The sequence below is a fragment of the Pseudogymnoascus destructans genome (genome assembly GCF_001641265.1).
Source record: "Pseudogymnoascus destructans isolate 20631-21 unplaced genomic scaffold scaffold_11, whole genome shotgun sequence".
NCBI lineage: Eukaryota > Fungi > Ascomycota > Leotiomycetes > Thelebolales > Thelebolaceae > Pseudogymnoascus > Pseudogymnoascus destructans.
The window spans coordinates 576,981-599,315 of record NW_020167530.1 but is presented as its reverse complement, the minus strand read 5'-3'; the positions used below and the strand labels follow the sequence as shown (position 1 = coordinate 599,315).

Genomic DNA, 22,335 nt, shown 5'->3' with positions numbered 1-22,335 from the left:
CATATCAAGTCACGTGCACCCAATTATAAGGAGTTACCCAATTATAAGGAGTTACCCAATACGTAGCCAAGTAGCCAAGTACGTTTCTTGGGAAGCTTGCCTGAAATCAATCTCCATCACAACGCGTTACTCCTACCAAACTTTCTGTATCTCCTTCCTTCCTTCTTTACTCTTCTTACGAATCGCGAAGTCGAAACTTCGCCACGAACATTCCCTCTTTATACGGCTTTAATACTGCTCTGAGAGCTGTACCAACACAAACACCCTATTACGTGTCAGCAACCTGACGCCCTTATTCCGGAGTTGAGGACAGGCCTTGCCAACTGCGCGCCATCAGCGCAAGCCCATAATAAAGATGGCAGCTCTTCCCATCAAGTTCACTGAGCTTCTTCAGGTTCGTGCTGATGACGGGACCCTGGATTCACCTTTATATCGCAAGCTAACCACTATCTACAGTTGACCAGTGTTGGAGTTGAAGTAAGCCCTTACTGCCCAATATGCAACCTGACCTCTCAATGAGGTCGTCTACCATCTGAATACTGACCATTATGCTTCTAGCCTGCCTCAATTGGATTCACCACCTGTGTAAGTTGTTCCGGTGCTCCCCGGCCTTGGCCTGGAGCAATCACTAACAAAGCCATCAGACACTCGAGTCCGACTCCTTTATCTGCGTCCGTGAGAAGAAGAACGAAGCTGCATCACCGGAAGTTGTTATCATAGACCTCAAACAAAATAACAATGTGACGAGGCGACCAATCAAGGCCGATAGTGCCATCATGCACTGGACCAAGCAGATTATTGCGCTCAAGGCTCAGTCGAGAACACTTCAGATATTCGATCTAGAGCAGAAGGCGAAGCTGAAGTCGGCGACAATGAACGAGGACGTTGTATTCTGGAAATGGTTCAGCGAGACGACTTTGGGACTTGTCACAGATTCGGCAGTTTATCACTGGGATGTCTTTGATCAGAACCAAGCACAGCCAGTTGAGGTCTTTAAACGCCATGAGAACCTCCAGGTAAACCTGAATTACGATTTAATGCCTGGCAGTTGCTGATATCACTATACAGGGTTCGCAGATAATAAACTACCGCGTCAGCGCGGACGGAAAGTGGATGGTCGTAATCGGCATCTCCCAACAGCAGGGCAGAGTCGTTGGAGCCATGCAATTATACTCGAAAGACCGCGGTATCAGCCAGGCTCTCGAGGGCCACGCAGCAGCATTTGGCACCCTGCGCTTAGAGGGCGCAGCAGCCGCTACGAAGGTTTTCGCATTCGCTGTGCGTACCGCCACCGGCGCGAAGTTACACGTTGTGGAGGTCGACCATCAAGCATCAAACCCCGCTTTCCCAAAGAAGGCGGTGGATGTATATTTCCCAGCAGAGGCAGTCAACGATTTCCCAGTCGCCATGCAGGTTTCGGAGAAGTACAGCATCATCTACTTGGTGACAAAGTACGGCTTCATTCACCTGTACGACTTGGAGACCGGCACCTGTATTTTCATGAACCGCATTTCGAGCGAAACGATCTTTATTACAGCATCTGATTCCCAATCTGAGGGTCTTGTCGGTGTCAACAGGAAGGGCCAAGTGCTCTCCGTGGCTGTGGACGAGGCAACCGTGATTCCATATTTGCTTCAGAACCCAGCAAACTCCGGTCTGGCCGTCAAGCTTGCGTCTAGAGCAGGTTTACCTGGCGCAGACAACCTTTACGCACAACAGTTCGATCAGCTTATCAATGCGGGCAACTACGCTGAAGCTGCCAAGATTGCTGCAAACTCCCCCAGAGGTTTCCTCCGCACACCCCAGACTATCGAACGCTTCAAGAACATCCCGGCCCAGCCAGGGCAGCTCTCCATCATCCTTCAATACTTTGGTTCGCTTTTGGACAAGGGTGATCTTAACAAGCACGAGACTCTTGAGCTTGTCAAGCCAGTTCTCGCCCAGAACCGCAAGCATCTTATCGAGAAGTGGATGAAGGAGAGCAAGTTGGACTGCTCAGAAGAGCTTGGAGATCTTGTCCGCCCACACGATTTGGCTCTTGCTCTGAGCATCTATCTTCGCGCAAACATCCCTCAGAAGGTGGTTGCAGCATTTGCTGAGCTTGGCCAGTTCGATAAGATTGTGCCTTATTCGAGCCAGGTAGGCTACCAGCCGGATTACATCGTCCTGCTCCAGCATATTGTTCGTGTCAACCCAGAGAAGGGAACCGAATTCGCCACCCAGCTCGCCAACAATGAGGGTGGTTCACTCGTGGATGTCGAGCGCGTCGTCGACATTTTCCAATCGCAGAATATGGTCCAAGCTGCCACTGCTTTCCTCCTCGATGCCTTGAAGGACAACAAGCCTGAGCAGGGCCACCTCCAGACACGCCTGCTTGAGATGAACCTCATCAATGCTCCCCAAGTCGCCGATGCTATTCTCGGCAACGAGATGTTTTCGCACTACGATAAGGCTCGCATTGCACAGCTGTGCGAGCAAGCAGGACTTTCCCAGCGTGCATTGGAGCACTACGAGGATCCAGCAGCAATCAAGCGTGTTATCGTCAACATCGTTGCCACGCCTAATTTCAACCAAGACTGGCTCACCAACTTCTTCGGCCGCTTCTCTGTTGAGCAGTCGCTGGATTGCTTGGATGCCATGATGAAGTCCAACATCCGCCAGAACCTACAAGCTGTTGTGCACATTGCTACGAAGTACTCCGACCTACTTGGGGCTACCAAGTTGATCGATCTCTTCGAGAAGTACAAGACTGCCGAGGGTCTGTTCTACTACCTCGGCAGCATTGTCAACGTCAGCGAGGACCAAGATGTCAACTTCAAGTACATTGAGGCGGCGACGAAGATGCAACAGTTCAGCGAGGTTGAGCGTATTTGCCGTGATAGCAACCACTACAACCCCGAGAAGGTGAAGAACTTCCTGAAGGAGGCGAGATTGACCGAGCAACTTCCTCTCATCATTGTTTGCGATCGTTTCAACTTTATCCACGATCTTGTTCTATACCTATACCAAAACCAGCATTTCAAGTCGATCGAGGTGTACGTTCAGCGTGTTAACCCAGCGAGAACCCCGGCTGTCATTGGTGGCTTACTTGATGTCGATTGCGACGAGAGCATTATCAAGAACCTCTTGCAGACTGTCAACCCAACGTCAATCCCTATCGATGAGCTTGTTCAGGAGGTCGAGACACGCAATCGTCTGAAGATCCTCTTGCCGTTCCTCGAGGCTACTCTTGCGTCTGGCAACGAGCAGCAGGCAGTCTACAATGCGCTGGCCAAGATCTACATCGATAGCAACAACAACCCAGAGAAGTTCCTCAAGGACAACAACCAGTACGACACTCTCGTTGTCGGAAAGTACTGCGAGAAGCGTGACCCCAATCTTGCATTCATTGCATACAGCAAGGGCCAGAATGATTTGGAGCTTGTGAACATCACCAACGAGAACTCCATGTTCAAGGCACAGGCTCGCTACCTTCTTGAGCGTGCTGATGAGGAGCTCTGGAACTTCGTTCTCAGCGGCAACAACAACCACCGCAGATCGCTCGTTGACCAGGTCATCTCAACGGCTGTTCCCGAGTCCAAGGAGCCAGAGAAGGTTTCCGTTGCTGTTTCTTCTTTCTTGAAGAATGATCTCCCTGTGGAGCTCATTGAGTTGCTGGAGAAGATCGTTCTTGAGCCTTCGCCATTCAGCGACAATGGCAGCCTCCAGAACCTCCTTATCTTCACAGCCACCAAGGCTGATAAGAGCAAGGTCATGGATTACATCCACCAGCTCAACGAGTATACCACGACTGAGGTGGCTGATATCTGTATTGAGGTTGGTCTCTACGAGGAGGCCTTTGAAGTCTACAAGAAGATCGACGACCACCCCAAGGCGGTCAACGTTCTCGTTGAGCACATTGTTAGCATCGATCGTGCCCAGGAGTATGGTGAGCGCGTCGAGCTCCCAGAGGTCTGGAGCCGCGTTGCCAAGGCTCAATTGGATGGTCTTAGAATCAGCGATGCCGTGGAGTCCTATATCCGCGCGCAAGACCCCAGCAACTACAAGGAGGTTATCGAATACGCAGTTCCCGCCGGAAAGGATGAGGATCTCATCAAGTACCTCAAGATGTCGCGCAAGACTCTCCGCGAGCCAGAGATCGACACTGCGTTGGCGTTTGCATATGCCCGCACCGACCAGCTCTCTGAGTTGGAGGACTTCCTCAAGGGTACAAACGTTGCAGATATCGAGGAGTCTGGTGACAAGGCTTACGCGGAGGGTTACCACCAAGCCGCCAAGATCTTCTTCAGCAGCATTTCCAACTGGGCCAAGCTCGCTACCACGCTTGTCCACCTCAGCGATTACCAAGCCGCTGTTGAGTGTGCTCGCAAGGCCAACAACATCAAGGTCTGGAAGCAGGTCAACGCTGCCTGTGTGGAGAAGAAGGAGTTCCGTCTTGCTCAGATCTGTGGTCTCAACCTGATTGTTGATGCCGAGGAGCTTCAAGATCTTGTTAAGCAATACGAGCGCAATGGTTACTTTGATGAGCTCATTGCTGTGCTTGAGCAAGGCCTTGGTCTTGAGCGTGCTCACATGGGCATGTTCACTGAGCTTGGCATTGCCTTGTCCAAGTATCACCCTGAGCGTGTGATGGAGCACCTGAAGCTGTTCTGGAGCCGTATCAACATCCCCAAGATGATCCGTGCTTGCGAGGAGGCTAACCTGTGGCCTGAGCTGGTCTTCCTGTACTGCCACTACGACGAGTGGGACAACGCTGCTCTTGCCATGATGGAGCGTGCTGCCGACGCTTGGGAGCACCACTCCTTCAAGGACATTGTTGTCAAGGTTGCCAACTTGGAGATCTACTACCGTGCTTTGAACTTCTACCTTCAGGAGCAGCCGTCTCTCATCACCGATCTTCTCCAGGCATTGACTCCGAGAATCGATGTCAACAGAGTGGTCAAGATGTTTGAGAAGTCGGACAACATCCCACTGATCAAGCCATTCCTGCTTAACGTCCAGACACAGAACAAGAAGGCTGTCAACAACGCCATCAACGACTTGTTGATTGAGGAGGAGGATTACAAGACTCTTCGCGACTCTGTCGAGAACTACGACAACTACGACCCAGTCGAGTTGGCGCAGCGCCTCGAGCGCCACGACCTGGTCTTCTTCCGCCAGATCGCTTCCAACATCTATCGCAAGAACAAGCGTTGGGAGAAGTCTATCGCTCTGTCCAAGCAGGACAAGCTTTACAAGGATGCTATTGAGACGGCGGCGATCTCGGGCAAGTCGGAAGTCGTGGAGGAATTGCTCCGCTATGTAAGTTACCCTTTTAAGGCTGACATTGAGACTCTACTAATTAATTGCAGTTCGTCGACATTGGCAGCAAGGAGTGTTACGTTGGAATGCTCTACTCGTGTTACGGCCTCATCCCACTCCACGTCGTCATGGAGCTCTCATGGCGCCACGGCCTCACCGATTTCACGATGCCTTTCATGATCAACTTCCTGGCCCAACAATCGGCGACAATCGAGACCCTCAAGAAGGACAACGACGAGCGCAACGCGCGCGAGCAGTCACAGGTCAAGGAGGAGAACAACACCCCGATCCTCGGCGGCTCCCGCCTGATGCTCACGCAAGGCCCAGCCGGACAACCAACCTCGCCAGCTCCCTACGGCCAGGCCAACGGCTTCGCGCCGCAACCAACGGGCTTCGGCGGGTTTTAGAAGATGACAACAAATACATGAGATTGCTGATAATTAATGGGAAAAAGTGCGTGGATATGTGAGGTGTTCTCTTTCGATGTATTCCTTCGAGCGAGACGGTCTTTTGGCTGTGGATTATTTTCGCGCCAAGGCCAATCCCATTTCAGGTTCCGTTTTTTTCTTCATGATGATTTGTATTTATATGGAGGGATGGTTTGGGCATTCTGTGCTTCGGTGATGGGGGATGGGAGATGCACAAAGGCAGGCGGATGATGTTGGGTGCGCTTCTTTATGATATGGAGGGTGGCCATACAGATAACTTTTGAGTTGCTGCTTGGCTTTGTAGGTAGCTAGAGAGTGATTCCATGAGATCTACTTTGACAACCAAAAAAACGGCGTTCCCCAGATTAGAGATGCCATGAAGATGTATGCACCTTGACAACCCCAAAAATCCGCGTCCCCCCCCCCCCCAAGATTGATTGAACGGCCCACAAAATGGGAGATATCATGTGAAACCAATGATTCAGCCAAGTATGATAAAACGGCTAGGGCGGTATGTGTCATGGCCGAAATAACCCTTTTTGGCGATTCTACGAAGTAACTTACAATTGTGTCCATCCATCCATCCCACGGAGTTTATCCCACGTCATAGAGTTCATCCCACGAACTTTCTTTCCCTGGAGCCGGAGGACCAGCCAGCCAGCCAGCCTCTCTGATTTTTCCTTAGCCCAACTTGGTTGAAACCCCACATCCCTCCCGTCAACTAGAGACGGCCGCTGTTTCCCATGCTTGATTCTGCCTGTCAGCTGGGCAGGCAGTTTATCTGGCTAGGTGATTTAAACTTTTTTGTTCTTGCGAGGGGGAAGCTAACTCTCGGAGATGTCCCCTACCTTCGTACGTCTCGGACCACCAAAATAGGTATTATCTCGCTCATGCGCGGCCGAACCGGCCGCAGCATATATCACATGGTGGGAAGGGGATTTCGGAGGCTTTTTCCTGTGCCAGCTTTCGCCCTGACACGCAACGACGCAACAATGTCAGTGCGTAGGAATCGTTTGTTGACTTCTCCGTCCCTGATCGGCCTGGACCTTTGTACCTGCGTCCCCCAACTCGGCTATTCTCGCAACCAGGGCCATGTGAAGGCTATGTGACTCGGGCGGGCGCCTTGATTACTGAATATCTTTGTGGAACGACCTCTTCCTTCTCTTCGAGCGAGTTCAATGCTGGCTAGCTCCCGTCTTTCCTACTTTCCCCGGACAGCTCCGGGCAATGATCGTTGGCGAACCCTCCGGGTTATGATCGTTCCATTGGGGATGGCGAGGTCCCTCGGCACAAGAGGTATAAGCGCTCTAGTTACCGTGGGCAGGTGTGGGTTCTTCTCGGGAGAAGTACTCGCGAAGTGGCAGATGGGTATCAAAGTCGAGGTACCGTAGGTGCTGTAGGACCTCCTCCTCTCTCCATCTCCTTCTCCATCTCGAGCAGTTGCTGCTGTAATCGCTGCTGTGAGTCGTGATGTTTTGCCAATATCGTCTTGGCTCTTAGTTTTTTTTTTGTTGAGACTCGCCGGCGGTCCATTCGGCGGCAAGGAAGCAAAGCCGTAGTGTTAGAGTCAGTTGCTGTGGGTGGTACATATGTACTGTACACACATTCTTGGGGGTACTTGTGAACTTGTACACACATTCTTGGGGGTACTTGTGAACTTGTGCACATATGTACAAACAGCACCGTGGACCAGCCGCCCCAGCCTCCTTTTACGCTGTTTTACGTGGGACAGGTACCAACATGCACCGTACCCCGCCTCCTGTTGGCATAGCTAAAAGTACTTTGCTACATTACTATTGCTCATCAACCAAATAAAATACCGCGTAACATTGCTGACCTCGCCATACATACCTATTAACCCTTATCCCCCCTCAACAACTGCCCTTCTACCTTACTTCCCCCTCTTTGAAATATATATCTGGGATTCATCCATCCTTTCATATATATATCCTCTTTTTTACCCCCTCTCCCACCCAAAATAATCCTTTCACGAGGGAAGAATCTTTCCCCAGCGCCGTTATCGCAAACGAAGCTCGGTTGATCCTTGGCGCAAGCCCCCTCCGACTCACCCCACCCATTCACCTCTCCACGCTCGCAGGATACCAGCTCCAAAACAGAGCCATTGACCCAAGGCAATTCGAATCCGCTTCACTATGTCGGCTGGGGATCCCAATGGCGCCGCGAACGAGGTGTTCGAGGAGAGCGGCGATGAGAGGCAGTCCCAGTCCATCCAGCACATCCGCGCCAACTCGAGCATCATGCAGCTGAAGAAGATCCTGGGTAAGCTTTTCTGAGTTGCGGCGCCGACGAGGCGTGCGCTGGTGGAAAATTAGATTTACTGACTTGGATTCTCACTTCTAGTTGCCAACCGTGGAGAAATTCGTAAGTTGCCTGCCCCCGATTCACATGTGCAATGGGACCGATTAGCTGACATTTGATAGCCATTCGTGTATGAATCACTCCACATCCTGCTAAAATCTAATGGTATATATACTTACAAGCGATTCTTTGTACAGATTTTCAGAACTGTGAGTCAGCCCTCCAAAATACGATGTTCCGGCGGTGTGGAAAGGATTTTTGCTGACACTTCCCCGCCCCGCAGGCTCACGAGCTTTCCCTACAAACAGTCGCCGTCTTCAGTTATGAGGACAGACTCAGCATGCACAGGCAGAAGGCCGATGAGGCCTATGTCATCGGCAAGCGTGGCCAGTACACGCCTGTCGGCGCATACCTGGCTGGAGATGAGATTATCAAGATCGCCTTGCAACACGGCGTCAACATGATCCATCCAGGCTACGGTTTCCTTTCCGAGAATGCCGAGTTTGCTCGCAATGTTGAGAAGGCTGGCCTTGTCGTAAGGAGTTCTGTCCTTTTTAGCAGCTCCCCAGTCGCTGACGTGTGAAATTAGTTCGTCGGCCCATCCCCCGAGGTCATCGACGCCCTCGGAGACAAGGTCTCTGCCAGGACCCTTGCCATCAAGGCCGGCGTCCCGGTCGTCCCGGGTACCGAGGGCGCCGTCGAGAAGTTCGAGGACGTCAAGAAGTTCACCGACGAATACGGCTTCCCCATCATCATCAAGGCCGCCTACGGTGGCGGTGGCCGCGGCATGCGTGTCGTCCGCGAGCAGGCGTCGCTGAAGGAGTCCTTTGACCGCGCCACCTCCGAGGCCAAGTCCGCCTTCGGCAACGGCACCGTCTTCGTCGAGCGCTTCCTCGATAGGCCTAAGCACATTGAGGTCCAGCTACTCGGTGACAACCACGGTAACATCGTGCACTTGTACGAGCGCGACTGCTCCGTGCAGCGCAGACATCAGAAGGTCGTCGAGCTGGCCCCCGCCAAGGATCTCCCCCAGAGCGTCCGCGAGGCCCTCCTCAACGACGCCGTCAAGCTCGCCAAGTCGGTCAACTACCGCAACGCCGGTACCGCCGAGTTCTTGGTCGATCAGCAGAACAGATACTACTTCATCGAAATCAACCCCAGAATCCAGGTCGAGCATACCATCACTGAGGAGATTACGGGTATCGATATCATTGCCGCCCAGATCCAGATTGCTGCCGGTGCTACGCTGCCACAGCTTGGTTTGACTCAGGATCGCATCTCGACTAGGGGATTCGCGATTCAGTGCAGAATCACTACCGAGGACCCCTCGAAACAGTTCTCGCCGGATACGGGGAAGATTGAGGTTTACCGTTCAGCTGGTGGTAATGGTGTCCGCCTTGATGGCGGTAATGGCTTCGCCGGCGCGGTTATTACTCGTATGTATTCTATTTTCTTTTCCCTAATCCCTCTTCCCCAGTCTCTCTTGCCCGGTCTCACTTCCCCGGTCTCCCTTCATCGACCCGCTTCCCCAATCTCCCTTCCTCAGTCTCCCTTCCCCAGTCCCCCTACCCCGGTTCCTATGCCTTCCTACACTGCAGTGCAGCATCCTTGGGATACACGGGCTGCACCTTTCTCCTGAGCATTCACTATGGTTACGTTTTTATCACGTGATCTGGATTTTTCTCTCTCGCGGACTCATTCTTTTTCATTCATCTATACTATATACTATATACTAACGTCTTAAACCTCTAGCTTGTATGTATTGTTTTTCTTCTCCCCCGTGACTTCCTTTATGTAATGTTTGTTTCTTCCTATAATGCTCCTTCACTCGAATACCTGGACTGCACCTTCCTCTGAACCTCTGACCGCACCTTCCCCAAGATGTCAGGACACAGCAACGATATGAATCTCTTCCTGTCCTCCATCTTTCTCTCTCTTTCACCATCGACACGTTCTCCAAAAGAGTACGAAATCAGGTAAGTCGACTCTTAATCTGCTTCAATTCAAGTACTGATACCATAGCAAGTGATTCGAGTCTGTCCTTTCGCTTTGCCGTCGTCTCTCTTGTGGTGTTTCTGCTGCTCTCTGCTTCGATTCTTCCGGTGGCTGTCTTCTGCCGCTGCTCTGGTAAGTCAAAAGGTGCCTTTCAATCGACCCTAGTCAATTCTAACGAGTTGATAGATTCGACACAGTTGAATCCCTCCCGTCTGCCGCTAGCTGTTCTGTCTGGTAAGTCTAAAGGTGCCTTGTTCCAACTGTGCCAATGCTAACAACTGGGAATAGGCTCGAGTTATTGAGAGAACATTCTTTGTTACCACGGCAGTCTCCGACTCAATCGCCTCGGGACATTGCAAGCAGCTATCCCTTTTGGACTCCGAGTCGACATTGTCGACTCGTTGGGAGTATCCCTTCGTTATCACGGACATCGGCAGAGCATCCCTTCGTTGCTTAACTTCTCTTTCGGACTCTAAATCGGCGCTGTTGCTGTGTCTGGCAAGTTGACTTTTGTCAGCTTGTCATCCCTTGTGGACTCCAAATCGGCAGTGCCGATTTGTCGAGAGATATACTATTAGGCAGAGGCAGAGGAGGGAAGGAGAGTATTCGTTGTTTCTAAAGGAAGGAGCAGTTATTTTTTACTTTCCGCTACTCTTCTATTGTCTGCGCTCTTCTTATGGATGGTATATTTGCTAACCACGTGATAAAAAAGACTACGATTCTATGCTTGTTAAGTGCACATGCCACGGCTCTACCTACGAGATTGTCCGCCGCAAGATGTTGAGAGCTCTGGTTGAGTTCCGCATTCGCGGCGTCAAGACCAACATCCCCTTCCTCGCCTCGCTCCTCACCCACCCCACCTTCATCGACGGCAACTGCTGGACGACCTTCATCGACGATACCCCCGAGCTCTTCGACCTTGTCGGCTCGCAGAACCGCGCCCAGAAGCTGCTCGCCTACCTCGGCGACATCGCCGTCAACGGCTCCAGCATCAAGGGCCAAGTCGGCGAGCCCAAGTTCAAGGGCGAGATCATCATGCCCGAGCTCTTCGACGACGAGGGCACCAAGATCGACGTCACCGAGCCCAGCACCCAGGGCTGGCGCCAGATCCTCATCGAGCAGGGCCCCGAGGCCTTCGCCAAGTCCGTTCGCGCAAACAAGGGGTGTCTCCTCATGGACACCACCTGGCGTGACGCCCACCAGTCTCTCCTCGCCACCCGTGTCCGCACTGTTGACCTGCTCAACATCGCCAAGGAGACCAGCCACGCATATGCTAACCTGTACTCGCTTGAGTGCTGGGGTGGCGCGACCTTTGATGTCGCTATGCGCTTCCTCTATGAGGATCCTTGGGACAGACTCCGCAAGATGAGGAAGCTCATCCCCAACATCCCCTTCCAGATGTTGCTGCGTGGCGCTAACGGTGTGGCGTACTCGTCGCTGCCGGATAATGCTATTTACCACTTTGTGGAGCAGGCGAAGAAGAATGGTGTTGATATCTTCCGTGTTTTCGATGCGTTGAACGATATTGATCAGCTTGAGCTTGGTATTAAGGCTGTTCACAAGGCGGGAGGTGTTGTTGAGGGAACCGTGTGCTACTCGGGAGACAGTGAGTACCCCTCCTCCAATCCGTATCTATAGCTACTCTTCTCGGGTTGCTGTTTTTGAGTGGCTCTTGTGGAGTCGCTTTTCGGGGCTTCTCTTCTTCGGCATCTCTGTTATAATTACTAAGCTAACTTATTTCAGTGTTAAACCCAAAGAAGAAGTACAACCTCGAGTACTACCTCGACGTTGTGGCGAAGCTCGTCGCCCTAAACATCCACGTCCTTGGTATCAAGGACATGGCTGGTGTCCTCAAGCCCAAGGCTGCCACTCTCCTGATTGGCGCCATCCGCGAGAAGTACCCCGACCTCCCCATCCACGTCCACACCCACGACTCCGCCGGTACTGGTGTCGCCTCCATGGCCGCTTGCGCTGCTGCCGGAGCCGATGTTGTCGACACTGCCACTGACAGCTTGTCGGGAATGACCTCCCAACCAAGTGTTGGCGCCGTGCTCTCGTCTCTGGAGGGCAGCGACTTTGAGACCGGCCTTAACGTCCACCACATCCGTGCCATTGACACGTACTGGGCGCAACTCCGTCTCCTCTACTCGCCATTCGAGGCTCACCTCACTGGCCCAGATCCAGAGGTTTACGAGCACGAGATCCCAGGTGGCCAGCTCACCAACATGATGTTTCAGGCCCAACAGCTTGGCCTTGGAGCCCAGTGGGCACAGACCAAGAAGGCTTACGAGCAGGCCAACGACGTCCTCGGTGACGTGATCAAGGTCACCCCAGTATCCAAGACCGTCGGTGATCTTGCCCAGTTCATGGTCTCCAACAAGCTCACCCCAGAGGCCCTCATCGCGAAGGCATCCGAGCTGGACTTCCCCGGCTCCGTCCTCGACTTCTTCGAGGGACTCATGGGCCAGCCCTACGGCGGCTTCCCCGAGCCGCTGCGCAGTCACGCGCTCCGCGACCGCCGCAAGCTCGACAAGCGCCCCGGCCTCTTCCTCCCCCCTATCGACTTCGCCAAGGTCAAAAAGGAGATCCGCCAGAAGTGGGGCAGCGTGACCGAGTGCGACATTGCCTCCTCCGTCATGTACCCGGCCGTGTTCAACGACTACAAGAAGTTCACGGAGAAGTACGGCGACCTCAGCGTGCTGCCCACCAAGTACTTCCTCTCCAAGCCTGAGATCGGCGAGGAGTTCAGCGTCGAGCTCGAGAAGGGTAAGGTCCTCATACTCAAGCTCCTCGCTATCGGCCCATTGTCCGATATCACCGGTCAGCGTGACGTCTTCTACGAGATGAACGGTGAGGTCCGCTCCATCACCGTCGATGATAAGCTCGCGGCTGTCGAGAACGTCTCGAGGCCCAAGGCCGACCCCGGAGATTCGTCGCAGTGCGGCAGCCCGATGGCTGGTGTGGTTGTCGAGATCAGGGTTAAGGAGGGCTCTGAGGTAAAGAAGGGCGATGTCATTGCTGTCATCAGCGCCATGGTACGTTTTCCCGTCTTTCCCCCTCGCTGTTAACTGTTCATTTTACTAACTTCGGTCACAGAAAATGGAGATGGTTGTTACGGCTGCGCATAACGGTGTTATTGCCCAGCTCGTTGTCAAGGAGGGCGATTCGCTGTCGGGACAGGATCTCATCTGCAGGGTTGTGAAGCCATAGGTTATGTTTGGGTAGTTTTGTGTTTTTGTCAAATCTAAGATTCCTATTTTAAATAGATGTTGCTCTGTGCTGTGTCTGCTGGTGTGGTGAAGCTGGTAACTTGCGGGGCTATGGTGGCACTTCATGGTCTTCGCATGGGGGATGGATCTGTCTGCCATCTTGTGTTCGCGGGAATCACTGATATAAGAATATGTATGCTAAATGAGACAGCTTGATTATGAAATGCTAACTATTTTGTAAGAGACAATAAAATGTCGAAATAAATTCATAAATAAATCCCATCGAGTTATCTAATATATCTCCGCAAATTGGGTTGCCTTCTATTAATATTATTCGTTCCGGAGACCATATTATTTTGAATCGAAGGAGCCAAACTATTATTTAACCCAGCACACTACACATATAACCCTCCATCCTATTAAAACGTTGTGGGATGTCTTTCCGATAAAAGCACAACTAGCGGGAAACTTAATCGAGACATCAACTCTCTGATCACGAGACACTATCCCCAAACTAGCGTAGCAAGGTATCAACTACATATGAGACCTCTCAACCCTTCAAGGACGTCATACAAAAGTATTCATTGCCTCCAGCTCCAATAAACAAAAAGTAAGTAAAGTGTGTAAGTCCATTCGCGCCCAGGTTCCTTTATCTCATCTCAATCCCCGTGGAGATCACAAGATGGCGGGCACGAAGCACGAGCAGTCCCCATGGCTACACCCCATCCAGCAAAGGTTCGGTGAAACGGCGAAGAGATCCCAGATGTAGTGCATCATCGCATCTCAAATCCTAGTGGCCCAAATAGCGGTGCATATATCCATTTCGTTGGTCAGCATCCCGCTTCCCAGGTTCCCCAGACAGAGTGTGATGTAATATCACCACGGTGCGGGGTCAAGGACTCGTAGTACTATAAACGCCACCCATCCATTCACCTCTGGTCCTCCCCTCTCATTCAGAGCTCATAATCCCTCGAGCTATAACTCTTCTTTCATATATACCATCATACCATCATATTTCAAGTTTTAAGACAAGAAGAATCATCTACAGAAATACACCAACTATGCCTTCCCCCCTCGACGACGCAACATTCTCCCACACCCTCCCCAACGTCCCCCGCCGCGAATCTGACGCCAGCGAAGGCGGACGCCGCCGCTCCTCCGCCAGCAGCGGGGGTCGCTTCTCCTCACTAAACTACCAGAAGCGCCAGGGATCCGGGGACCCCGCCGCCATTGCCAGGAGGGAATCATACAACGACCAGCGTCGCGAGAGTGGCTGGTTCGGAGGGCTATGGAATAAGTATGTCATATTTCCCTGACACGATCCCAGAGACGGGAATGTGGATGGGATGTTGGAATAGGGTCAGAGGCGCTAACTGGTGTAGTTGGATGCGTGGCCCGAGCCAGACTGTTGCAGAGCGCCGCCAGTCGGAGAGTGCGCAGCCTGCTGCGGGGGAGGCGAAAGCGGCGGGCATGACGGAGCAGGTGGGGGAGCAGGCAAGGAAGCAGTCTTGGGGGTCGAAGCATATTCATGGGACTGGGGCTGGGGCGGCGGCGTGGCGTGCGCAGTATCCGAGGAGTGGGAGTGGGAGTCATTCTTGAGTAGGTTTGAGTATGTTGACTGGCCGAGTGAGGGATTCAGCTGAAGGATTCCATGGGCCAGTGAATGGACGCCTGAGACGCTTCTGGATTGGAGATTCGTTTTAATATCGTCCTGTTAGTTTAGGTGAATGCAAGTACTTTATGTTAATACAGCAATGCGTCCCTGGTTAAGTAGGAAGACGAGGCTGGTGACCATTAAGGTGACTTAAGGCAAGAGACATGAGGCAATATCTCGCATAGTTGTGATGCCGGGTATAGTTATCATATCACACGACTTGAGGAGACAAACATGATAGAACAAATACGTTATCTGTTTATTCTTGATAAGTTGTATAACAAACGCCGACACCGTCATTATTCCTATAATCCAGGAATTTAATTTTCAAAAGCCCATAGCAAGCATCAATGGTGAATACATAAGCACGAAGAACAATTTCAGATTCAACAATGGTTGAGCCGGCACGAAGCCGGTCGGGCTTAACGCCGCAGCAAGACTCTCTCGAGCACAAGCCGAACAGTCCTATGACTGCCAAATGTATCGCAAAGTACATCCTAACCCCATTTTGCTATCCCATCACACCCATTGTCTCAAAAAAACGCCCATCGATCGTGTAACTGCAGGCAATTTACCTGACAATTCCCTCGAACCTCTGCTTGTACCATTTGACGATCTCGTCCTTGCGGATCTTGTGGGAAGCACCGACGGCGGTGCGGGCACGGCGGCGCTTGGCGACGCGCTCACCACGGCGGCTCATGCAGACGTAGAAGTCCATTCCGTAGATACCGATTCCGGGATCGTACTTGATGCCGAGATCGATGTGCTCGCTGATACCGAAGCCGAAGTTACCGGTCTCGGAGAAGTTGCGCTTGCGGAGCTCGTACTCCTTGACCTTGAGGCCACGTTCGAGGATCTCCTCGGCCTTGGGGCCACGGATGGTGACGTGAACGGAGATCTTCTCGTTACGACGGATACCGAAGGTACGGACGGTGTAGCGGGCCTTGCCTGTTGCGAATTTGTTAGTGAAGTTCAAGAATTGGTGGATTGGATCCCTTGAAATCGGAATTTCAAGGAAAGAGGGTAGAACGTACTGTAAACCGGGGTTTGACCAGAAAGTTGCTCGAGCACCTTTGCGGCACGAGTAAGTCTGTCACCAGACTCTCCCACGGAGATGTTGAGGACGAGCTTCTGGATACGAAGATCCTTCATGGGGTTCTCGGTCTTTTCGGCCTGTCATATTGAATCAGTATGCGATAATTAGACATAGATATATCAATCATACCATCTTGAATATCGTTGGCGGGTGATTCCTGGGTTGTCGTTGGCGTTGAATGAGGAAATTCGAAATTGAGAAGTTCGCGGAGGGTAAATCGCTTCGCAAACCCTAAAGATTTTAGTCCGCGATGACGCTAGTGACTAACGCGGATAGCGTAAAATGGGGATTTGAGCTGGTAGCTAGCAGAGCCGCAGCGGGCCAAGGCGTCTGTCTGTATCAACCATCAAATTCGCGATTAGAGGCTTGTAACAGAGCTCTAGACGTGATATTGAAGTTATTACTACTTCAATACACAATCTTTGAAACAATAAGAGAAGGTGCTTCACGCGCTACTCATACAAAATGGCGAACAAGCAGGGAAAGATGGTGAGTTGCCTCCTACGACGTTCGATTGTGTTATTGACAGGATAGGCTAACTTATATCCCATTATAGGCCGGTCTCGTAAGTAGATACCCATGGACGCGCCTGGAGCATACCGAATATGGGAGATAACAGAAGGAAGAGAAACTGACCCCATATAGATCAACTACCGGATGAGGGTGACCATGAACGACGGTCGCCAGATGATTGGGCAGATGTTGGCTTTCGATAAGGTCCGTTTTCGCAGCTGGGATGAATTAGGAACGGAATACTGACAGCATTGCAGCACATGAACCTCGTCCTTGCCGATACCGAAGAGTTCAGACGTGTCAAGCGCAAGGCAACCAAGCCCAGCGCCGCCCCCGGCGCGGCAGGCTCCTCTGCACCACTCGTCGAGAACGAAGAGAAGCGCACCCTCGGCCTCACGATCGTGAGAGGTGCCCACATCATTTCCCTCTCTGTTGAGTCCCCGCCACCGGCCGACCCCTCGGCAAGACTCGGAACAAGCGCGCCAGGGGGAGCCTCTGCGGCAATGGCTGCTGGCCCCGGTATTGCTAGACCAGCGGGCCGTGGTCTCCCAGTTGGACTCACTGTAAGCTTAATTGATACGCCGTATACGATTGCTGCTAATTACTTTACAGGGTCCGGCTGCTGGTGTTGGAGGAGCGCCTCCTGGACTTGGAGGGTTTGGCGGAGCGCCACCATTTGCTGGAAGAGGTATGCACTGGATTTCACGAGACCAACGATAGTAACTAATCAATTTGTTTTAGGCGCGCCTCCTGGATTCCCAGGCGGATTCCCCCCACCACAAGGCTTCGGAGGGGCACCTCCGGCAGGTTTCCAGCCCCCTCCAGGATTTGCTCCACCAGGAGCACCGCCAGGATTTGGTCGTGGAAGGTAGATACCCAGGGGCAATTAAAGAGAGATTGCATCACGATATCAGGCTTTGTGACTTGGTGTGGAGGGATGATAGTAGTTCAAGTGATATAAGGCGTCAAAAGGGGCGGCGTACCGGCTTCGCATACCAATGGAAAAGTTATAGCATAGAGAGCGACAATTCCATACGTTATATGACCATATTTCCTTCAAGCAGTGATTATAATGACCTATTGTGCTAATCGATTGACTTCTTCGGGGTAAATGTATGTGGCACGTGACCCGGTGTAACCTGGCGGCTCCAACCGATTTCCCAACCTTGTCTGAAATGTCCTGAAAACAGTTGCACATCACTCACCCAACAATCCTCAAGATGGCCGCCTTTGTCAAAGCGATCAACGCCAAAATAAGGGCACACCCCATGCTCAACTATGTGTGTTCGACACGTAAGTGGCCTCAATTCGGTCTCCATGGAGCCCAATCCGCGATTCCGATATGCGTAGGCAGTTGTGATTCACCATGAAAACTGACATGATATCTCCGCTACAGATTTCTGGGGCCCAGTGTCCAACTTCGGTATCCCCATCGCGGCCGTGATGGACACACAGAAGTCGCCCGAGCTGTACGTTTCCCCTTGCACGACCCCGTTTCCTTTCAATCCCCTCTTGACTACTCGCCGACTCTTGTCGTCCCGCCGATCCTAGCCTGACCCCCAACAAGTATCTCGGGCCAGATGACCGCTGCTCTTTGCGTCTACTCTGCGACATTCATGCGCTACTCCCTCGCCGTCTCGCCGGCTAACTACCTCCTCTTCGCGTGCCACTTCATCAACGAGGGGTCGCAGTTAACACAAGGATACCGCTACCTTAACTACCACCACTGGGGCGGGAAGGAGGAGATGGCCAAGAAGGGCGAGCTGCCAAAGACTGATGCCCCGGCTGAGAGCAAGAAGTTGGGCGAGTTGGTCGAGAAGGCCAAGACTGAGTTGAAGAAGTAAAGGGATAGTTGGGTTCGGGTATACTCATATGGTGCACAGAGGATGTCCTGGGGAAGGATAGATCTACCAGGGAGACTCGAGAGGGTTATATAAATCTACGGTGATCAGAGTGAAGTGGCGACTTCGGACTGGAAGGAAGCCTGGAAAGAAGCATGTAAACAACAATAGACTTCAGTGCTTTGTGCTATAATGAATTTAAATATGTTGATTGCTTTCCAAACGGTATAGGGTATACATTATTTAAGCCATAAACTCAGCATCATTGAAATTATAGAGCCTGGTGATTGAAAACTAATTTCATCATTTGCAGTCAACAGACAATACGATGAAATAGATATAAACCGACATTTAGAGCCGATATGCCCATAGATTATATAATGTGGCTGGGTATCTAACACAAACGCCATCATGCATGTAATCCGCCGCCTACTAACCAACCGATCACAACGATGTATGATCCCCCCAAACCCCCGTTATTTCTACAACTAGATTAGCAACTGTGCTAACCGCCCACAGTGTAATCAATCCATATCCAATCTTCCTAGTCATCATCCATTTGTTGAGCGGTACGAGGATCAGTAATGCTACGAGAGTAATGAGCAGCGAGACAGCCGAAATTAGAAGCGTAGGACTGATATCGATCTCGTAGGGCTTGTACTTCATCGGCCGCCCTGGATGCTTTTCATGTTTGTTGTTGGCCTCCGTGAGCGTCATGTAAAGTCCACTGCCACCAACTCCCAATAGAATGTTGAGCATCGGGCCGCCAAAACACGCGGAGAGCGCCATGACGGGATATCCAAGACGCGCAACAGTGATATCTGCAACAAGGTCGCCCAAGGAATTTCCAACGGCGAATATCGTGAGTCCAAGAATGGCATCGGAGATACCAACGATGACGCCGAAGGCTTTCAGCACCCCTACGACTTCGTTGGCTATCGTGGAGATCCAGGCAATGCTGACAATGAATCCAAGAAAGCAGAACAAGTGCCTGTATTTTGGCATCCTATCATGTCTTGTTGTGACAGTGAGGATAGCAAGGGTAACCAGAGACCCTATCAAGCCATATAAGATCATCATGAAAAGGGGTTTCGGTTGCAGATCGTCATGGTACAAGTTCCCCCATATAACAAGGGAGACAAACACAGGCGCGGTGAATATCTGAACCGCAACAAGCCACCTATTCCAGTCGGCGGGTGTTGTTAGAGCTAGAGCTGACTCGGCCCGCGCAGCAAAGTAATCTTGGGCTGGATTGATGTTCTTTGGCTGTAACGGCTCAGAGTGAGGGTTGCCGTGATGGATGTCCTCAGTTGAGATGGCTATGCTAGCTGAGGTTCCGTGTCCGGCAAGTCCACGAACGTGTGGCTCTGCTCCAGGAGTAAGCAGGACAGAATTGCGGATAGAACTGCGGCGATAGTTAGCCCATTCTGGTTCGACTTCATTGTCTGTATAAGGAGCCTCCTCGGCAAGCCCCTGGCTCGTGGCACTTCGAGACCTTGATTGGCGTTCTCGAGCATTCTCCAGTTCAAGCTCTTCATCATCCTCTTTTAGTTCGCTCTCTACGACCGGCAGTGTCACAGCCAGTAAGAAGATACTTGGTGCAGAGACCACGCTCAAAAGCTTATCCCAGATATTCTTACCTTCCCAGTTTTCAAACGTAGGAAACAAAGAAGAGCGAATAGCTTGTGGAGCAGGAAGGTAGCGATATGGCCACCACCTGACAAGTCTTCCGGGGACCTGACCATAGAATGATCGTGCACCAGGCGTCCCAGGAGAACTTAGACCTCCGGATTCGAGCCTTGCTTGTGGGGGAGAAATGGGCTGCGGAGAAGAAAGTGGCCGCGGTGAGTCCGTATACGCAGGGAATGCATATACCGGTGACAACGAGCGTGTCCTGGAGCTATCTCCTGAATCGGGAACACGAATCGTTGGCCGGCTAGTTCGGGGAGAATAAACCGGCGAGGGGTTTACGGTCGATGCTGTTTGAAAGAAGTCGGGTTTCAACTGGTGACCGGCAAAAAAATCTGGTGCGGGTGGTGCTAGGCCATGCTCATAATTTTGTTGCCCCGCCTGAAGCGGTGGGCTGGTGTCTTGGGGCTCTCGAGAAATCGGCGGAGACGATACTGAAATCACCGGCGAGGGCGGGATGGCGTCACCAGTTTTGATTGGAAACTGCTGGCTTCTGCCAGGTTCTGCGGCGGTGTTTATTGGGTCCAGATATCTAGGGTCGCTAGGCACTGCAGGCTCAATGCCGCTATTTGGAACTTCCGCCGCAAAATAATGACCAAGATTACTCGGGTTCTTATTGACATCATCCGCGGAGGATGGTACCATTGGAGAATTAGGTTCGATTAAATCTGTTGAACCTGACGGGTGGTCTGCATTAGTGACAACAGTACCTTGCTCAGATTGATTGGACCGAACAGTTCCTCGGTCGAAAGATGGGTTGGAGGATGGCACCCGCTCATCTGAATACCGCCGGAGTCGTATTTGGTGGTCGGAGCAACCTCTAGCTTTTTGGAGCGAAGACAAGACCGAACGAAACTCCATTGCTCCGATAAGACTGGGTCTGATAGGAGTCATCGTGCTCCTTCTGCTACCTCTCGGACGCAGAACTCGCATGCTGTTGCTCACTTCTGTGGCCAGCATCCTGCCCCTCTCCCCTTCGCCATCGCTATCATCATCAGAGTCTCGTTCGATATTGGGCGTTCGGTCGTGGAAGCTTCTTTCCAAGTCTTCAAAGTCTTCACTTGACCGTCCAAGCCGGCTCCCATCTTCTACACCATCTTCGTCTTCGTGATCTTCCACCAACACTTCTATTTCCGCAAAAGATGGCCCCTGATAATGGCCCCGTGAAAGGGCAATGCGCTCCCTCTTCCTTCGTTGCCGCTGGAGATACCAATGCCATGTCACAACAACCGCCACATAAAATACGTAGAAACCGATCATAGCACAGCATTCCCACAAGTGCAGGATGCCATCGGCTAACATCACCATGCTGAAACTTGCAGCCACAATGAAGAAGCCGACATCGCGAACGAAGCTCTTCTTTCCAACTTTGAACTCTCTGACCAAGGCCATTGACCCCGCAACAACCCCGGAGATGAACCCGGCCGCTCCAATCAGTTCTCCTACCGCCATACTCCCACTGTGAGTGCTCATTGCCGCAAATGTCGAGAACACATCCGGGCTGCCGTTTCCAAAAGCCAAGAAAGTAACACCAGCCATACTTTGGCTCATACCCAAAATCGTGGCAATCGTGCTAAGATTTATACAGAAGAAGTCGCTTGCGGCAATGCCGATTGTCGTGAACAATAGCCCAATCCATAGAACGAGTATTGTGAACGCGACGGGTTGCGCATTTGGAAGAGTGCAGTAGTAGAGGGATAGATAAGACAGGAGGCCTGCTTCTTCGTCCAGACAGTTTGCTTTTATGAAGGCGCATTTATCGTCTGCAAAATGGACGAGCCGGCACTGCGAAGCCCATGTTAGCAATCACCATTGAAGGCTTATCAACATGACTGACCTCTTCATCTCTCTTGAGCAACCTGTTGGCGTCGAGTTCCGCAACGGCGCGTCGCTGGACAATCCCATACTGGTCGCCATTCTTGTATCGGGCAACCTGGGTCGCAACCAGACTAACCAAGGCAAAGGCGCACAGCAATAGAGTCGATATGTAAAACGAGCGGAAAGAGAACTTGGACCTGGCCCTTCGATGTTGCGTCGATGTCGCCATTAACCCGAGACTAAGCATTGTATTCTAGAGCATTGCATTGCTTGCAACTCGATTTATAGCAATGCGACTGTGCAAGTGGCAAATATTGATAAAGTATAACAAATAGCAGTGAGCTATAGAATCAATGTATTGCTATGAGTGTCGCGACTTCAAGATGCACAGCCCAAATGCCCAGAGATTTGGGGATGCAGCTTAGATGACGACGTTAGTGCCTTCAATCGGCCCCCCCGGATGCTGTTCCCT

The 22,335-nt window shown here is 51.8% G+C and overlaps 7 protein-coding genes across 7 annotated transcripts; 5 read left to right on the top strand and 2 right to left on the bottom strand.

Annotated features, from left to right (window-relative positions):
* Positions 1-100: 100 nt before the first annotated feature.
* Positions 101-6,195, top strand: VC83_05014 (uncharacterized protein). Its single transcript, XM_024468640.1, has 6 exons — positions 101-394; positions 457-477; positions 559-585; positions 645-1,016; positions 1,069-5,301; positions 5,352-6,195. Exons 1-6 carry the CDS (start codon positions 356-358, stop codon positions 5,706-5,708), a joined length of 5,049 nt encoding a protein of 1,682 aa, XP_024323781.1. The 5' UTR covers positions 101-355; the 3' UTR covers positions 5,709-6,195.
* Positions 6,196-7,597: 1,402 nt separating this feature from the next.
* Positions 7,598-13,499, top strand: PYC1 (pyruvate carboxylase). The gene is made up of 10 exons (XM_024468639.1): positions 7,598-8,009; positions 8,091-8,111; positions 8,171-8,178; positions 8,246-8,257; positions 8,332-8,583; positions 8,638-9,484; positions 10,561-10,563; positions 10,756-11,649; positions 11,787-13,078; positions 13,140-13,499. Exons 1-10 carry the CDS (start codon positions 7,883-7,885, stop codon positions 13,251-13,253), a joined length of 3,570 nt encoding a protein of 1,189 aa, XP_024323786.1. The 5' UTR covers positions 7,598-7,882; the 3' UTR covers positions 13,254-13,499.
* Positions 13,500-14,313: 814 nt separating this feature from the next.
* VC83_05012 (uncharacterized protein) lies at positions 14,314-14,851 on the top strand (the record flags this gene model as incomplete). Its single annotated transcript, XM_024468638.1, has 2 exons — positions 14,314-14,549; positions 14,635-14,851. 2 exons carry the CDS (start codon positions 14,314-14,316, stop codon positions 14,849-14,851), a joined length of 453 nt encoding a protein of 150 aa, XP_024323787.1.
* Positions 14,852-15,154: 303 nt separating this feature from the next.
* Positions 15,155-16,263, bottom strand: RPL11 (60S ribosomal protein L11). Its single transcript, XM_024468637.1, has 3 exons — positions 16,132-16,263; positions 15,941-16,079; positions 15,155-15,854 (listed from the first exon to the last, which is right to left on the bottom strand). Exons 1-3 carry the CDS (start codon positions 16,132-16,134, stop codon positions 15,478-15,480), a joined length of 519 nt encoding a protein of 172 aa, XP_024323784.1. The 5' UTR covers positions 16,135-16,263; the 3' UTR covers positions 15,155-15,477.
* A 64-nt stretch (positions 16,264-16,327) lies between these two features.
* VC83_05010 (uncharacterized protein) lies at positions 16,328-17,563 on the top strand. Its single transcript, XM_024468636.1, has 6 exons — positions 16,328-16,491; positions 16,559-16,567; positions 16,648-16,719; positions 16,773-17,078; positions 17,128-17,203; positions 17,257-17,563. The coding sequence occupies exons 1-6, from the start codon at positions 16,468-16,470 to the stop codon at positions 17,385-17,387; spliced, it is 618 nt and encodes a 205-aa protein (XP_024323785.1). The 5' UTR covers positions 16,328-16,467; the 3' UTR covers positions 17,388-17,563.
* Positions 17,564-17,625: 62 nt separating this feature from the next.
* On the top strand, positions 17,626-18,579 carry MPC1 (pyruvate transporter mpc1). Its single transcript, XM_024468635.1, has 3 exons — positions 17,626-17,808; positions 17,912-17,984; positions 18,083-18,579. The coding sequence occupies exons 1-3, from the start codon at positions 17,736-17,738 to the stop codon at positions 18,357-18,359; spliced, it is 423 nt and encodes a 140-aa protein (XP_024323935.1). The 5' UTR covers positions 17,626-17,735; the 3' UTR covers positions 18,360-18,579.
* A 7-nt stretch (positions 18,580-18,586) lies between these two features.
* VC83_05008 (uncharacterized protein) lies at positions 18,587-22,314 on the bottom strand. Its single transcript, XM_024468634.1, has 2 exons — positions 21,883-22,314; positions 18,587-21,830 (listed from the first exon to the last, which is right to left on the bottom strand). Exons 1-2 carry the CDS (start codon positions 22,108-22,110, stop codon positions 18,801-18,803), a joined length of 3,258 nt encoding a protein of 1,085 aa, XP_024323934.1. The 5' UTR covers positions 22,111-22,314; the 3' UTR covers positions 18,587-18,800.
* Positions 22,315-22,335: the final 21 nt, after the last annotated feature.